Raw genomic sequence first — 18545 nt, 5'->3', positions numbered from 1 at the left:
GCAATTCAATCCCAACCTCTACAAATAAAAAAAGCTTTACTCCAATTAGCAGAAAGTGACAATGACTTGGTAACAAGAAGTGCAGCTAAATCTTTGGCAACATACGACATTGGGAATTTTGAGTTTTTATTGGGCATGACTATTTGGTATGAAATATTGGATGCTGTTAATGAGGTTAGCCAAGATTTGCAATCTAAAGACATGCTTATTGATGTTGCTATAGAAGAAGTACAAGGATTGATCGCTTATTTTGAAAAATACAGAGAAACTGGGTTTGCGGAGGCTATGACTAATACTAAAAAACTTGCTATTGAAATGGAAATTGATCTTGTGTTTCCAGAAAAGCGTCAAGTTCGTAGAAAAAGACATTTTGATGAGAATGAAGGTGAATCATCCCAACCAACTGAACAATCAGCGGAGGAATCTTTTAGGGTTCATTATTTCTTGTATATAATAGATCAAGCTATTGGTTCATTGAGAATGTTTGAAGAATATCAAGTGTATGATGATATATTTGGGTTTTTGTTCACTTCAGAACGGCTGAATTTGATAGATAATGATAAATTGAAAGATTGTTGTGATCGGCTTCAAAACTTTCTCAAGAAAGATGAGCTATTTGATGTTGATGGGGATGCATTATCAGTAGAGTTGAAGCTTTTATGAGAGCGTTTGCCAAAAGAAATAAAGACATTCATTGACATATTAAACTACTTAAAGATGATGCGTTGTTTCCCGACTGCAAGCATTGCATATATAATTTTGTTGACTATACGTGTTACCATTGCATCTGCAGAAAAGAGTTTTTCAAAGTTAAAGTTATTAAAATCATACTTGTGGTCAACCATGTTGCAGGAAAGGTTAAATGGGCTAGCTTTGATATCGATTGAAAGTGATTTTTTAGACAAAATTGATTATGAAGGTTTAATTGATGATTTTGCAGCAAAGAATGCACGAAAAGCCATCTTTAAGTGAAGCTTTAGTGCTAGACTTTTTTAAGTTTTGTTTATTTGGTTTCTTTAGATTGAACTTAGTGTTAGTTATTAGTACTATGGTTATTTTGTAGCTTTCCTTACATTTAATAATATTTAGAAACAGATGGTTAATTAGTTTTAAAGTTTATTTCGATATTGCTTTTTAACATCAATACGTTGTTCAATTTTTTTTTTTTTTAAGATGTCTTATAAGAAGGACCCCTTTTATGAATTTCACATAGGGCCTCCGAAATCTCAGAGACGGCCCTGCTAGAAACGAGAAACTTTAAACACTTTTGTCGAAAAGCTACAGAAGAGCCAGACTGCCACTCAAGCTATAAGCCATTCCAATTTCGTGGACATATAAAAATAGATGAAGAACTTGGAAAACTCAAGCAGGACAACGCCTCCTACCCAAATCTTTATCTTTGGGTTTGGAAGCATAAGTACCATAACTCCAAAATGAGACCCCCATAGTATCTCCAGTCATTCAGGCATCAGCAAACGTTGTAAGCTCTGGAAGAAATCCACAAAATCTCCCTCAGAACACCTCTGGGGTACTGAGGGCAGAGCCCTGCTATTTGAAGTTTGACAAACCCGAAGCCCCAAAAGACAGAACAGTAGTACTTTCCGAACGAAGATAACCATGCAAGTCTCATTCAACCTCGCACTCCGAATAAGCCGATGGTCCAAATGAGAACACCCATTTCATCCATAATCAAAGAGGCACCCCTGCCTGAAATTGTTTCTCAACTAAGGTTCAAATCATTCCGCGGTGATTCTAACCCCGATTACCACATCATGCACTATAGGAACATCATGGCGTTATGCAGCAACAACTATGGTTGGATGTGTAAAATATTTTTGTCCACTCCGGAGGGACCCGTCATGAGAAGGTATTCTTAACTACTAGCCAGGTTCATCGATTGCTTAGAAACTCTGGTCGACTTATTTACTAACACTTGTTATGTATACCGCGATGTTCGCAAACGCCATGAAGTTATGTTCAGATTACTTTCTCAAACCAGAGATGAAAGTCTCAAAGCCTATCTGAAGCGCTTCCGGGCAGAGTTGGTTGAGGTAGAAAAACATGATGACAGACTCGCAACTTTGGTATTTAAGCAAGGTCTCTATGTCCATTCACCTCTCTCTTAGAAGTTGAACAAGAAGAAGTACCACTATGCTACCCTGGCTGAATGCTTTGATATCGCAGATGATCTGACCTACTGGGACGATAAGAGTAGAAGGACAGGTATCGAAACGGACTACCCTAGAAAGAATGATGGACATAGACACTCTTCCACCCTTTTCGCGACAGGTCATGAGAGGAAGGCGCTGAGACAAACAAGCCCTGTCAAAACCAAAACAATATACCGCCCCGAACACCACCATTAATTATATTCCCCACAACATAAAAGATAAACCCTTCTTCCAACTCACGACCTCTCCCAAAACATTTGGTTAAGAAGAATCCGAGCAAATATTGTTCTTTCCATAAAAGTACTAGCCACATCACCAGAGGGTGTCGAGCACTGAGGGATCATATTGAGGAACTGCCGGATCAGAGGCACTGCTGGACGTTCGTTAGAGACAAGGCAAGGAAAGAAAATTCGGCTGAACCCAGTGGCAGAGATTGATCAAACAAGCACACTGATGAGGAAGATCGATGGCCAACTAAGAAATCGACCATCAACATAAATTTCATCAGTGAAGGACGGAGTCACAGATGCAGGCAGCAGAAAAAGTCGAGAGAAACCTAGTACCAATCACCCTAAAATGGAGGCCCCGCCATCGTGTCTAGATCGAATAAAAGTAAAAGGTAAAACGAGCACACACTATTTGATTTCCTTCACAGGATATGTAGGCAGTCCTTTCGGGGCCCAATTGCAAAAGCAATCGTCTACGTGAAGACAAGTCACATATAACTCATCTTCTAATGCCCCACCATAGGCTTATTGTCAAAAGTGATCCCTGATGTAATTTTTTTACATCACATCATCTTTTAATTAAAACTACACCAGCAATTTGATTCTCCATCTGGAGATATGTAGGCAATCCTTCTTGAATTCAATCCCACCCCCTTGTAAATCAACTTTACTTAAATCACACCCTCTCGTCAGACTTAACTCCAACTAAAATATCAAGAGTTCGGACAATTTTGAGCTTTCCATTTTGGCTTAAGTAAAGGGACCTTGGGTAAGTAAGGTAAAAGGTTTGATATGGGGATTTTGACCTCATTCATGTTTCATAGATTGGTAGGGGATTTTCATTCATTGTCCATTTTGCCCAAGATCTTGAATAAAGAGCATCTATTCGCTTCAGTTATGTGTTCTTTCTTTATTATTTTTTTTCCAGTAAAACTTTGCAGCAGTGCAAGTCTAAAAAGGTTCAAAGTTACACTGTTAGATAAGCCTCATTTAGCCTTGTCACGCCCTGAACCCAACATATGTCCAAGATCGACACATGACGTCATCATGTACCCGTACATCTACCATGCCTCGCCTCCGGGACATGGACAAAACACCATTCAAGGTCCAATTGTGTCGTAATCTTTCATATATTTTATGGTTGCATCTAATCTCCTTGTTAAACTACCTACGTACCCTCAGACAGGATTAAACCATTCGTAGTTCACCATTTGTTAAACTTTGAACTGTTCGTAAAGCACTTCTGTTGACCCTAGAAATTACAAAGCCTACGTGGCGCGCAGGCCGAGTATATTCTAAGCTAACTACGTCCTTCGGTGATTGCGGGGCGTGCCAACTCGTCGGCCGAGGCTCGGCCGAGGAGTAAATTTGTTGGTGTTGCGTTGGGTCGCGCTACTGACTTCTGCGTCTTGCGATTGCGGCCGAGAAAGGAACACGTCTCGGCCTCTTGGGTTCTCGAGCCTGAAGACAAGACTGCTATTCTTACAAAGTTCACGAACCGAATTCGGCTTTCAATGTGCCGAATGTAATAACTGTAACACCTCACTTCGCCGAGAAGGCTAATGAGATGACCTCGACCAATAAGGATTCGAAAACCCTTCTCGACCGAGACTTGGATAGGTAATCGACCGTTCTCGCCGCAGTGCTGTTGATGCCAACGGAAGATACTGCGAGACCGACCGACTCTACGGTGACAGAGCTATCTATGCCGACTTAAGATATCACCGGTTGCTTCCACAGTGCTGTTGATGCCAACGGAAGATGTGTCAGCGAAAAAGGAAAAGAAAAAGATCTCAAGTTGTGAGAGTTTGCGCAGGGCAATTTTGTGTTGATTTGTTGGGGGCTTCTGAACGTTGCACAGTATCCCCTATTTATAGTACTGAACCTTGAGTTCGAGTTTAAATCTTACTCGGACTAGGTTTCCCTCTCCGGATCACCTCGACCAGTCCTACATCTACTAGGACTATGAATCTAGTCCTTTGCTACGCCGGATTAGTTTCCTGGATATCCGATCCCGTCGAGACTCCCTGTTGCACTAGGATTCGTCCTATCCGTCCTAGATTTGGACTCCCATGGGTTGACCGATCCATGGTCCTGTTGCCGCCCGGCCTCCTGGGCCGAGAGTGATCCTACCCTCGGCCCAAACCATTATTTTGGGTCCAAACACTGCCCCCTCGCTTCTGAGGTCCTCGGCCTGAAACCTTCGGCCGAGTTTCGGCCTTGAAGAAGCGAATCTGCCACTCAGTCCTAATACCCGAGTTCCCAGGCGCATTTATTGAACACGATCGCACGATCTTGATCCTGCTAACCCACTTTCCACGTGGCGTCCTCTAGCATGTCCAATCCCTCATAATGGCGTCCAAGGCGTGCGGCAGCCTGAACCGTCTAGCCATCATGACCACTATCTCAATCCGCGAGCCACTACCTCAGTCCGTGAGCCACCTGTCATCGTGCGGGCGTCGAACCGTCTTTCGTCATTAATTTCGCCGTCACACGCAATCGTGCGCCCCCAAAACCCTAACCTTCGGTCTTCTCAACCGCATTTCCCAGATGTTCATCATGATCAGTAATTTCTTCGGTCGATTTTGCCCTCTGTTTTGAATTTCGAACGATTGCTCTCCCCCCCCACAGCTCTATAAATACCGAAGTTATTTCATTTGTACTTTTACGCTCTCAAATTTTCTAAAATTCTCTGCCATTGATTTCTAGTGCATCTCTTATTCCGAGTCTTCGTCTTCAAATCCCCAACCCAGAAACCCTTTTACTCCGTGTTTCTTTCTTGCAATGGCGTCTTTCATCTCCAAGCTTTCCAGGGAATGTGAACAAAACCAGAAGATATTCGATCGGAGCTCGATCAAAACCATCCGGTTTGAAAACGACATGAGCACCCAGTACCAAATCCTGGGTCCTCTCTTCAAGGCTACCATACCGCCGACTATCATCGGCCTTCTACAGGAGCACTGCCTAACACCCTTGCTTCAAGGGTTTGAATGGTCGCGATGGGAAGCGGCTAAGCCCCAAGGCTCCTGGCCCTCGACGACCACGTCCTGGGCAGCCTGGGTCGTTCGAATGGAACGACTCTTCGGTGAGCAATGGAAGGCCCTTGGCATCTACGACGCCATCCTTCTTTCGTCCATGGAAATCGTCCCCGACAAGGAGTTTCTCCAAGCCGCTCTGTGCTTCTGGTGCTCGGCCACCAACACAATGGTCCTTCCTCTGGGTCCCATTGGTCCCACCGTCCTGGATATCACTGCCATCCTGGGGACTTCAGCGACCGGGATCCCTGTCGACGCGACCCTCTCTGGGCGTCCGTCGAATATCGACCTAAAAACGCTCTTCGACTGTCGGGCATTCGAGACCTTAAACCGTGATGGTCGAATCCCGTCGAAGGAAGATATTCAGAAGCTCCACAAGAACTTCTGTAATTACAACACCCTATATCTTCACTTCGCCGGTCGAGGAGAAGAGGACCTGCGAGAGGGGGAGCACGAAGCCTTCCTCTTCTACTGGTACAACAAATACATTTGTTGTACCAAGTCAAACAAGTGCTTGGTCGAAAACATGCCGGTAGCCGAAGCCCTGGCTAGTGGTCACGTCTTGGCACTGAGTTCCAACATTCTCGCCCAACTTTTCCGCTGCCTGGCCGAGGCGACCCTCCACAAGGTCGATCCGCATCAGAATGGTCCTCTCTGGGTCTTCCAACTCTGGTTGCAGGTATACTTTGCCTCCCTTCGGCCGGCCATAGCCGAATTCTCACCAACAGAGGCGCTTGGACCTCAACTGGCCTCTCGACCGACACCCCTCATCAAGCCGAAGAGGTGTTTAGGTACCTCTTCGCTCTCGACGACTTCTCCAACGACGAGTTCCTAATATGTCGTCGTCGAGAATATCCTTCCTCCATCAGGCTGCCTACCTCCCCATGGAGCGCGGAAGAGGATGCTGACCTTCGTCAGACCTGGGGGTCGTTTGTGCTTGCTCGCGACCTCCCTCTCGGCTGTGATGGAAAACGGTCAGGTTGGGAAGTATATCATCCAAACTTCCTTGCCAGACAGCTCGGCTACCTTCAGGGCTGCCCTATCCCCATTCTCTCATCCCGAACGGTCCTAAGCCGTGGACGCGAGCCTCGTTCCTCTGAGAAGGAGTGCAGCACCGCCGTGAAGGAGTTTCAAGAGCGCTGCCGAAAATTCCGCCTTCGACCAGCCACCCCGGAAACCCACTGCACCGACACCTTCGGTGAGTGGTGGGAGAAATACACCCAAGAATTCTTTGGGGTGCCGGTCGAAGACGTGCTCAGCAGACTCTTCGGTGACCGGCCTAAGAAGGCATCGGCCCCTCATCCTCAAGGTACCTATTTCATTTTCCTCCTTTCCATCAACCTTGTATCTTGATTTGCCTTGCTGAATCGTCTTTATCCTTTTAGGTAGTCGGCCCTTGAGAAAGACGGAGGCAGTTTCCGCTGCCACGACTGAGAAAAAATCGGTCGTGGTCCAGAAGGACAAACCCGCTGGTAAGGCCGTGCTGATCAAACGGCCTCGCCAAGAGGCTGAGCCGGCTGTCGAGCCCTCCCCGCCTGCCAAGCGGGTTAAACAAATGGCGAAGAAGGGCGCACGGGAGATCCACGTTATCTCCAGTCATACGACGACTCCCAGTGCTTCCCTTTCTCCTGTCGCCGGCCATTCTGGGGTCGAGAAACAGCCTGCTTTGGTTGCAAAGACGGCCCAAGCGCGGCCTGCCTCTGCGGCCGGCGCATCAGTCGGACCTCCTTTCGTCGAGAAGGCGCCTATCCCACAGCAGGCGGTTTCTACGACTAAGGGAATTTCGCCCAAGAATCCAAAGCCCTCGGTCCTTGTGTTGGATGAAAGTGAGGGGAGCGATGAGGTCCCGCTGGCACAACGCCCTCGTCCTCACCAACAACCTCCTCCAGTATCTGAGGTGGCGGTTCCAGCTGGCCCCTCCTTGGCCGATCGCGACAAGCGTCCGGTCGAAGAACCTCCTGTAGTGGCCGAACCCCTGGCATCCTCACAGGGATAGAGTGTTCCTTCTGCCGAAGCGGCTGTCCCAGTCGGCCCCTCCGCGGCCGACCGCGGTAAACGACCGGTCGAGGAACCCGAGGCGACAGCGGACTCGCCTATCCATCCTCAGGACCAGTGTTTCCATATCCCCCCACAAGAGGCTACTTCGGCCTTCGTAAGTATCTTCTACTGTCTTTCTTTGATTGCTTTTCTGCTTTAAAATTCTAAAAGACTACTAAATGTCAGGTGCCTGTACATTCTTTTCACCGTCAATTCTATGCGCCGAAGGGCGTTATCTATATTTCCTGGCCGCCTCAGTGGCCATCAAACGTAGATAACCTCCATCGGCCGCGTGAAGTGAGAAGCAATCTGAGATACTGGGCTCGGCCATTGAGTTCTTTAGGTTCAAGCAACGATCCTGGGGACATGGCCGAGGTCTCTTCTCGGCAGGTTACAAAAACGACACCTTCTTGATATTCTTGTCATGACTTCCTTTAAGCTTAACCTTGTTTATTCGTGCAGGCTTCATGGGAGGTTGAGTTCAAAGCCCTTCTCTCCAGCACGACTGCAGAGTCCGGCCCTTCGGCTGCTCCGACCGAAGCTGCCGATCCAAACGCCCTCACCCAGTTGCGAGAAATCCTTTCGCTCTCATCCTCGCAAGTTCTTGAGCGCAATGGTCTCGATTCGCTCGGCGTGTGTCTGAACGACCTTGGAGCCGACGGTCGCCTGAGCGGAGATGCCATTGTTCGGGCATCATCTGCCTTGGAGCGCGTTAGGGAGACCTTTAGTATCTTCCAGACTGCTCTGAAGGCCGAACAGGGCCTTCAAGCCGCCACGGCCGTTCAAGACACCCTCCGTCCGAAGATCGACGATCTAAGGGCAAAAGGAGAAGTGTTAGCCGAGCTCGACCGTCAAATGGCCGAACTAGCAAAACGCCGGTCGGCTATTGCTTCTGAGCTTGCGAGGGACTTCGAGTCAGGCGGGAAGGATCGCCTAACCGAGTATGCAGCGGCTAAAAAACGGGTCGAGCGGTTGAAGCTGGACAAAAAGAATCGGGAAGCCGAAGTCCTTATGGCCGACGTGCGGTGGTTGGAGCTGAAGGCTCTGCTTAGCATTCTTCTTCCCTCGTCTCCCTGAATGTATTCGACCGACTCATTTTTGTAATACCTATTAATTTTAATGGAAAGATTTTTCTTACTGGTACAACCAAATTTTTTATTCACGCATTTCCCAAGTAACTGGATAGTATTTCTTCAAAAACTTCCCATTAATCGGTAATCTGTGAATTACACCAGTCCGGTCTTTAAGATGATATGCCTCCTTGCCGTATACTTTATGCACAATGAACGGCCCTTCCCAATTCGGCGACCACTTGCCGAACCTAGGATCCTTTAGTCCTACGGGCAACACCGTTTGCCACACCAAGTCACCCTCGCCGAACGTCTTCTGTCGCACCTTTTGATTATAGGCTCGCTCGGCAATCTGTTTTTGTGCCACCAATAAGTTATAAGCGTCAAATCGCGCCTCTTCCAAATCTTCCAGTTCTTGACTCATGGACTGATTATATTCGGCGCTGAACAAACTACTTTGTTCAATTAATCGCAACGAATTTATGCTCAACTCGACCGGTAGCACCGCATCGTGTCCGTAGGTCAACGCGTACGGGGTTGTTGCAGTCGCCGATCGGGGCGATGTTCGGTATGCCCATAATGCCTCGTTCAACTTCAAATGCCACATGCCAGGCCTTTCTTTTATTATTTTCTCGAGGATGCCGATCAACACTTTATTACTTGCCTCGGCCTGCCCATTCGCCTGTGGATAATACGGTGTGGACTGCTCCAGCCGAATTTTCAAATTGGCCATGTATTCTTTAAACCTCTCGGCTGTGAAAATTGTTCCATTGTCGGTTATGATCGTTTCCGGCACACCGAACCGGGTCACAATATGTTCCTCCACGAAGTCGCAAACCTCCTTAGATGTTAACTCAGCATATGATTTCGCTTCGACCCACTTGGTAAAGTAATCAGTTGCGACTATTATCCATGCATGCTTAGCAGCTCCAGAAGTCGGCGTGATTTTGCCGATTACGTCCATGGCCCATCCTCTAAACGGCCATGGCTTAATGACCGAATGTAGTGATTCGGCCGGGACCCTTTGTATAGGCCCATGGATTTGGCACTGCACGCATCCTCGTGCAAACTCGATACAATCTTTCAGTATTCTCGGCCAAAAATAGCCGTGTCGTCGGAGTAGCCATCGCATTTTTCATCCAGACTGGTGAGCTCCACATACCCCTTCATGAACCTCCGCGATCGCCCGAGCACTCTCTTGGGGGCCGAGGCATAGCAGTAACAAACCATCTTCGCCCTTTCGGTACAACTCATTCTGGTATGTGACATAGTTCGTGGCGTGAACCCGTGTCCTGCGACTATGTTTCCCGTTAGGATTATCAAGGTACTACATAATGGGTTTCCTCCAATCATCTGATATTGCCTCGGCCGCGCAAATTTCTATAGAATCCTGCCGATCTAACAACGAAGGCAGGGACATGACCCTGGTGCGTATCACATTGTCTCGTCGGAGGATTTGCTGATTAACCAAGGCCGGGTAAAGTTGTCGTAATATTGGTATCTCCCGGCCTAGCTTGCCCCCCAGGAGTTGTGCACCGGAGGCGATTTGAGCCAACTCGTCTGCGTCGGTATTATGAACCCGAGAAATATGCTCGAATGTAATACCGTCAAAGGACTCGACCAAATAGCTGGCGACCATGTGGTAGGGCGCTAGGGTACAACTCATGCAGCGAAAAGACCCATTAATTTGGTTAATCACGAGTTCAGAATCACCTAGGACGAGGGCACGAGTGGCTCGAAAGTCAAGAAGGAGGCCGAGACCAATGATAAGAGCCTCGTATTCGGCCTGATTGTTGGTGCACTCGAAATCCAATTTGAGTGAAAAATACCACCGATCGCTGTGAGGAGATTGAATGACGATGCCCGCGCCGGCCGAAGACGAAGTACTGGAACCATCAAAATACATCGTCCAATAGTTGTCGCGGGTCATCACCATGCCGATTTCGACATCGGCATCCCCGAAACCGTAAGGTGAAGGGTGCTGAGCAAGGAAATCGGCCAACGCCTGACCTTTCACAGCTTTTTACGGTACATACTGCAAACTGAATTCGGACAACGCCATCGTCCACTTCCCAATTCGGCCCTTCACAATGGGCCGGGTAAGCATGTACCGGATAACGTCGGTCTGGGCAATGACTTGGGTGACCGACGGGAGCATGTAATGCCTAAGCTTGGATGCGGCGAAGAACACGGTGAGACAGAGCTTCTCAACGGCGGAATAATTGATCTCCGAGTGGCTCAGATTGCGGCTGAGGTAAAAGATAGCCTGTTCTCGGCCGGCATCGTTGTCTTGCGCGAGGAGACAACCGATGGACTCTTCGGCCGCCGAAATATATAGCTTGAGAGGCTTACCGTGCTGAGGAGGGACCAGGACAGGTGGGCTTGTGAGGGAAACCTTGATTTGCGTAAACGCTGCCTGATGCTCCTCATTCCACACGAACTTATCGGAGTCCTTGAGTTTCAAGAGTGTGGAGAATGCTTTCATTTTCCCTGCCGAATTAGCAATAAATCGGCGTAAAAAATTGATCTGGCCGAGTAAGGACTGTAGTTGTTTCTTCGTTGTTGGGGGTGGGGCACTGATGATTGCACGTGCCTTATTCATATCAACCTCAATCCCTCGGTGATGTACGAGGAAACCTAGAAAATTTCCGGCCGACACGCCGAAGGCACATTTGGCGGGATTCATCTTGAGGTTGTGCCGACGCATGCGGAGGAAAGCCTGTCGGAGATCATCCAGATGTGTCTGTCGGCGTTTAGACTTGATGACGACATCGTCGATGTAAACTTCGACGATGGTTCCAATTAAATCATGAAAAATAGTATTCATCGCCCGTTGATATGTGGCGCCTGCATTCTTAAGACCGAATGGCATAACAACCCATTCGTAAGTGCCGAGTGCCCCCGGGCAACGGAAATCAGTTTTGTGCACATCGGCTTCGGCAATGAATATTTGGTTGTATCCGGCGTGTCCATCCAGAAAGGATAAGATCGCATGATTCGCCGCAGCATCGATTAACAGGTCTGAGATCGGCATGGGATACGCATCCTTGGGAGTTGCCAGATTCAGATTGCGGAAATCGATGCAGATACGCAATGCGCCATTTTTCTTTAACACCGGAACGATGTTTGCCAACCATTCAACATATCGAGCCGTCCGAATGAACCCGGCCTTTAGAAGCCGAACCAATTCGTCCTTGATGCCGAGTTGTACTTCCGTCGAGAATCGCCGAGGTGGCTGGCGGAAAGGTTTACATCCGGGCTTAATTCGTAGTTCATGCTCGACCAAAGCACGATCTAAGCCGGGCATTTCATGATAACTCCAAGCAAAACAATCTTTGAATTCCGTAAGCAAGGCACGCAACTCGTCCTTCATTTGTTGAGGAAGTAAAGCACTAACAAACAAGGGCCGTGGGTCATCGGCCGTCCCAACATTAATTTCTTCTAGGGGGTCCTTAACCTGGGGCCGATGATCCTCGAGCTCGGCCGGGGCAGCTCGGATTTTATCAAAAGATAGGGCAGGACCATGATCTTCTTCGGCAAGGAACTCGACGAGGTTAACGCCTGAATTCGGTTGCCGAGATATAGCATACCAATGGGCCAGCAGTCGTTCCATCGTAGATGAAACCGCGGCCTTACGTTTGTCCTGATCAGTGTCCGACATCAACCTCGGGTAGGAAATTGGCCAATCCGAGTCTCGCCGAATCCTGTTGAACAGTCTCGGCGCCAACCTCGATGGCTTTCTGAACTGAAATCCGAGTCGGCCGTCCGTCTTCATTGAAGCCTTGCAGCGTAATATAGCCGACGTGATCATCATAGTACCGGGCTTGGATCATGTTAGCTTCGAAGGGCTGGCTATCGGCCGGGTGAACAGTGACCGATTTGCCGTCCCAAAAGACAAGCACTTGATACAACGAAGAGGGAATACAACTGGTTTGATGGATCCAATCTCGACCAAGCAGTGCATTATACTCGGTTTTAGAATCAACTACGAAAAAGGCGGTCATGTGGGTGCGACCGGCAATATTCACAGTTAACGGAAGTACTCCTTTGGTTTGGGATTTGTCGCCGACGAAGCTACTCATCGTGATTCCTGACGGAATAAGCTCGTCATTCGAACGGCGTAAGGCCTTCATGATATTCAGAGGCATGATATTGACGGTAGCCCCACAATCAACAAAAACTTTAGAGACTGGGTATCCCTCAATGTGGGCCGTCACATATAATGGCTTTAAATGGTGAAGCTTGGCCGACGATGACCGAGGGAACAATTCGGCCAAGGCAGCCTTTAAACCCTCATCTTTTGTTGCTGACTCTCCTTCAGCGATCGACACAAAATCAATATGGCCAGGTTCTTCGGCAACCACATCTCCATCGAGGAAATTTGGTTGAGCCGTGCGCGATTGAAAATCGGCAGGTAACACATGGACCATACTAATTTCCATATTATCCAGAACTGATGGGCCCATTGGGTCGATACCCTCCTCACTCGGTTGGTCGACAACTACGGATTCCGTTGCTATCAAAGCTGGACAACAAGACTCCTCTGTTCCCTCTGTGACGGCTTCATTCGGCGGTGCTGCATCAGCGAGTTGTTCTTGCACGACCTCCTCAGGTCGGGTCGAAATTGACAGTGCTCCTGGGGTCCCAGCCTGAACCTGCTCTTGATAGTGGAGCCGGGCATCCCTGATGTCAAGATAAGCATCCAATCGTGCGACACGTGCAACTTCATCGGCCGTAAGGCCGAAGAGAGAAACAGCTGAGAATACCTCGAAGTGATATCGTAAGTATTGAAGGTCCTCTATCGAGAAAGGAAGGTCAGCTGCACCGATATCGGTGTACGGGTCAACTTCAAATCCAAGGACACGAGCTTCTCGGATATGCTGGAACCTTACTTTCAATCCTGGATCTGAGGTCTTTTGGATGATTCGCTCGGCATCCGGACAAGTCAGGACTAGATCAATAGTGTCCTGGCATGCCTTCGGCAAACCATACAGATCGTTGGCCGAATGTCGCTTATGAAATTCTCGCATATATTCCAAAGCCTCCCCAAGAAATGGTGGATGCAAATTCCGTCGAATTTTGATCAAAGGTTCTTGTATAGCTGGCAGGGCGAATTTGCTGTTAACCTCCTGCCTGAAAAACTCAAGGCGTGCCTTCATCTCCCCTGGCCGAAGAAGAAGTTTGATTCGTTTATCAGCCTCCTCGAACGTAGTCTCAACATCTCGGTCGACCGACCGTTTCCCTTGAACCAACTCTGTCATGATAGCGGGAGTTGGTCGCTCATCATCGGGAGCAATCGTGTCCTTCGGCCGCCATTTAGGGACCGAAGTTTCATGGGCTGCCTGTCGGCGAGCCAGGCAATCTATCCTTTGTTGCCTACGTTTCTGGGATTTGGACAGTGCCGTGTAAACTCCCCTCGAAGAATGATATGTATACCACCGTTGATCTTTAGGTTCAGGAGGTTTAAAGGTTTTCTGGCTCCGCGATGATTCTGAGCTGCTAGAATTTCGTTTGTAGTAATCATCGTCATAGAACGAATCATCAAAATCAAGGCGCCTCCGGATCGGGGGTGTCTCTTCCACCCCTACTTTAGGACCAAGCCTGTCAAAAACACCTTGAGGTTGGCCTACATTGGCAACACTTCACCGGGTTGCGGTCACAGGCCGTTCCATCCCAACTGAAGGGGGCTTCCCCTCTGACTCGCTTTCGACCTTCGTTCTACATTTTCTGCACAAAACCGCCGTCCCGCTGTCTTCGTCGGTGGTATAATCCATCATAAGTTTAACAATAGCGGGTCCCGTTAAAGCCGTAGGTGGTGCGTTTGAACGAAAATCGGCCATGAAGCGCGGCCGAGAATTCTGAGTCCAGAGGCGTTGCGTCGTAACGGCTTCGGCCTTCCCTTTCCCTTTGTCCTTAGGTAGGCATGCGTCGACCATATTCACGGTTGCTGTGGGGAACGGATCAGTGTCAACACCCATCTTCTTTTCGGGAAATTTCAGTTTACCATTATCAATCCAGCTTTGGATGTTGTCACGAAATACGACACAATTGTTTGTCGTGTGTTTGCTTGAATTGTGATACTTGCAATACACCTTTCCCTTAAGCTCTTCGGCCTTGGGAATGTTGTGGCCAGGCCGAAGCTTGATGATTCTTGCGGACAACAGTTGGTCAAAAATTGCGTCAGCCTTGGTAATATCAAAAGTGTAGACCTTTGGCGGCTTCAACGCTCCTTCAGTGGCCGAGCGACTTTTGACTTCTCTAGAATCAACCTGAGTCAACGCCTTACAAACGTATGGCTTATCTATTACGATCTCGGCCGCATCCACACTAACGCATTCATCCTCGGTAGACGCGTAGTTAACCGTAGGATTCTTGTAAAGCGTCCCCCGAGATGGCGTTTTCGAAACCTTCTCCTCGCGAAGCAAATAGTCATACTGTTCGACATGCTGGGCTAGTTCGTACATGTCCCTAAAGTTTGCCCCCAAGAATTTCTTTTTGTATTCGACATCTAAGCCGTTCAAAGCAAGCCTGACGAATTCGACTTCGGGTAAAGGTACTCGGCACCAATTTCTGGCTGTCTTGAACCTAGTAAGATAATCCATTGGTGATTCATCAGATGCCTGAGCCATCCTTGCTAACGAAGAAACTGACATCTCCATCCCTGGCCGATAAAACTGCTCGTGGAATTTCTCGACCAACTCTTCCCAGTTCTGGATGGAATTGGGGGGTAAATTAATGTACCAAGCAAATGCCGAGCCGGTCAATGAGAAGTTGAACAGCCATAACTTATGAAAGTCACTATTGACATCTCCACATTGCGCGGTAAAACGAGCCACATGCTCCAATGAAGACAAGGACGATTCACCGGCAAAAAGACTAAAATCTGGGATCCTAAATCCCTTCGGGTACCCAAACGTTTCCACATAAGCTGGGTACGGATGAATAAACTTGGGAAACTTCGGCCCTTTTTTCATGGCCGAGTCGATCATCCGCAGCACTTCGGTCATGTCAACAGGTGTTGCTTCGACCCTCTGGTCAGTTTCCGCTGGCCTATTATTTGACCCTCCTCCTTTTTCCAAATTAATTGGTTTCAACGGAGCAGGAATAGGCTCGGCCGGTACAATCGGGACCGGATTGTTTCCTGGAGGACAATGCTGGAGAAGATCAGCAGGCCTGCTGCCACCGACTTTGCTAAACAACATTTCGAGCAACCTGTTCTGTCGCTCAGCAGAACTGACTATCGCGTCATGCAATTTGTCGATGCCTCGGCTGAACGTCTGCTCGACTGACCGAGACTGCTCCTCCAGTCGCTTCCGAAGAAACGACCTTGTTGGTGGATCAGATCCTTCACCACCATCCTCGTCACATTCCTCTATTATCCCTTCATTGAGGACGCCTGTGTTTCTGTTATGGATCTCTAACCCACGGAGCTGACCACCGAGATTAATTTCTCTCTCTCGGCGAGTCGCGCTCGTGGACTTAGGTGTACCAGCGCTAAGGGGATTCTGCGCCTGTGGCACACTCTGTCCTATGCTCTGACTCGGCAAATCGGCTGTCGACTTTCCCATAGCTGTTTTCTTTTTTACCGATCGTGTTTCAATTGGCATGAACTTCGTAGTTTAGCACTGGGTCCCACTGGGCGTGCCAAAATGTTGACCCTAGAAATTACAAAGCCTACGTGGCGCGCAGGCCGAGTATATTCTAAGCTAACTACGTCCTTCGGTGATTGCGGGGCGTGCCAACTCGTCGGCCGAGGCTCGGCCGAGGAGTAAATTTGTTGGTGTTGCGTTGGGTCGCGCTACTGACTTCTGCGTCTTGCGATTGCGGCCGAGAAAGGAACACGTCTCGGCCTCTTGGGTTCTCGAGCCTGAAGACAAGGCTGCTATTCTTACAAAGTTCACGAACCGAATTCGGCTTTCAATGTGCCGAATGTAATAACTGTAACACCTCACTTCGCCGAGAAGGCTAATGAGATGACCTCGACCAATAAGGATTCGGAAACCCTTCTCGACCGAGACTTGGATAGGTAATCGACCGTTCTCACCGCAGTGCTGTTGATGCCAACGGAAGATACTGCGAGACCGACCGACTCTACGGTGACAGAGCTATCTATGCCGACTTAAGATATCACCGGTTTCTTCCACAGTGCTGTTGATGCCAACGGAAGATGTGTCAGCGAAAAAGGAAAAGAAAAAGATCTCAAGTTGTGAGAGTTTGCGCAGGGCAATTTTGTGTTGATTTGTAGGGGGCTTCTGAACATTGCACAGTATCCCCTATTTATAGTACTGAACCTTGAGTTCAAGTTTAAATCCTACTCGGACTAGGTTTCCCTCTCCGGATCACCTCGACCAGTCCTACATCTACTAGGACTATGAATCTAGTCCTTTGCTACGCCGGATTAGTTTCCTGGATATCCGATCCCGTCGAGACTCCCTGTTGCACTAGGATTCGTCCTATCCGTCCTAGATTTGGACTCCCATGGGTTGACCGATCCATGGTCCTGTTGCCGCCCGGCCTCCTGGGCCGAGAGTGATCCTACCCTCGGCCCAAACCATTATTTTGGGCCCAAACAACTTCCTAGCATAAAACATAGAATACCACACTACACGTCAACCATAAGCCAAACAAGAGTTGTCATCCTGCCATTCACACACACATAAGCTTTCCAACACTATTCCGTAATCACATCAATTAATAACTCATACAATACATCAAAATTCAAGGCTAGAGTGTCACAATTCAGCTGAAGCCTATATCTCTAAAGCTTTTTCAATCTAAACTGAGTCCAAGGAATTAACGAAGCCAATGATGTGATTTCAAACCACTCAACGAAACCAAAATACAAAGAAGGATTCCGGACCAGAAGCATACTTGATGCTGATTCACTTTACGTAGAGGTATTGATGTTGGTGAAGGACGTGAAGGACAAACCAGAACAGTGGCCAGTGGACTTGTCAAATATATACATCTCGAAACAATGCAGGTTCGTGTTTCCATCTACCAATTTTTTAATAATAAAGTTAGTATCAATTTCTGTCAACGTTTGTTCATATTAATTGTTCTGTGGCAGAACCGGAAAGTATGCGTTCTTTGCAATCTGAAGCCAGCTAACATGCGGGGTATTTAGTCAGAAGCAATGGTTCTTGCTGCTTCGAACAGTGGCCACACCACAGTAAGCAGCCCCGTATATTTTTAATAGTATTTGCATCTTATGTGCTCTTCTTAAGCCACTCATCACTGTCATGCTCCAAACAAAGGAGTCTACCATATGGATCTTGATGATACCTAATTTTAACTTTTTTGGTCTCTGACATTGTTTATTTACAAATAATGAGGATATGTTTCCACATCATTATGTAAAACTTGCTACTTTAAAACGGTGAATTTGTAGGCACATGATTATAGGTGTTCCCTTTTATGCATAAGATCGTGGCGATAATATTTTGAAATTTTGTCTGCATAAGTTATGTAGTGGTTTTGATAATAAGAAAGTAATATCTCAATCGAACTTGAGTTGTAGTGACTGTGGTTTGTTTCTGATTAGTCAGTTGGGAAGACTTATGCCTTTGTAACTCACGTTTCTTGTGTAACCGTTACTTTATTGGACACTAATGCAAACACATTAATTTTCATAACATTCTCAAGCATGCATGTAATATCTGTATGCAATGGTTCAATGGACATGGACAGTTTGACACTAGTGTAATTACTGATAAAATATCTTCAATGTCGGGTGCACTTTCAGGTTGAACTGGTTGAACCGCCAGAAGGTGCACAAGTTGGCGAGAGAGTTACATTTCCCGGGTTTGTAGTTGAGCCTGATGAGATTTTGAACCCGAAGAAGAGGGTGTGGGAGACCTTGCAGGTGGATCTGCACACGAACACTGAACTAGTGGCGTGCTACAAAGATATTCCGCTCACAACATCAGCCGGTGTTTGCACCGTGTTCTCTATTGCCGGTGGGTCAATTAAGTAGAAAGACAACTAGTACTCTAGAGATGAAAA

General features: G+C 47.7%; 1 protein-coding gene across 1 annotated transcript in view; it reads left to right on the top strand.

Moving 5' to 3' along the window:
* The window catches only part of LOC103443445 (probable methionine--tRNA ligase), a 67311-nt gene extending 48766 nt beyond the window's left edge, over positions 1 to 18545 (top strand). Inside the window, exon 18 of the mRNA XM_070819824.1 lies at positions 18286 to 18545. Within this exon, the coding sequence (XP_070675925.1) occupies positions 18286 to 18516 (231 nt within the window). The 3' untranslated portion in view covers positions 18517 to 18545. The remainder of the gene's footprint in view (positions 1 to 18285) is intronic.

The sequence above is a fragment of the Malus domestica genome, chromosome 04 (assembly GCF_042453785.1).
Source record: "Malus domestica chromosome 04, GDT2T_hap1".
NCBI lineage: Eukaryota > Viridiplantae > Streptophyta > Magnoliopsida > Rosales > Rosaceae > Malus > Malus domestica.
The sequence above is the reverse complement of the archived record's forward strand: the minus strand, read 5'-3'. Positions and strand labels throughout refer to the sequence as shown.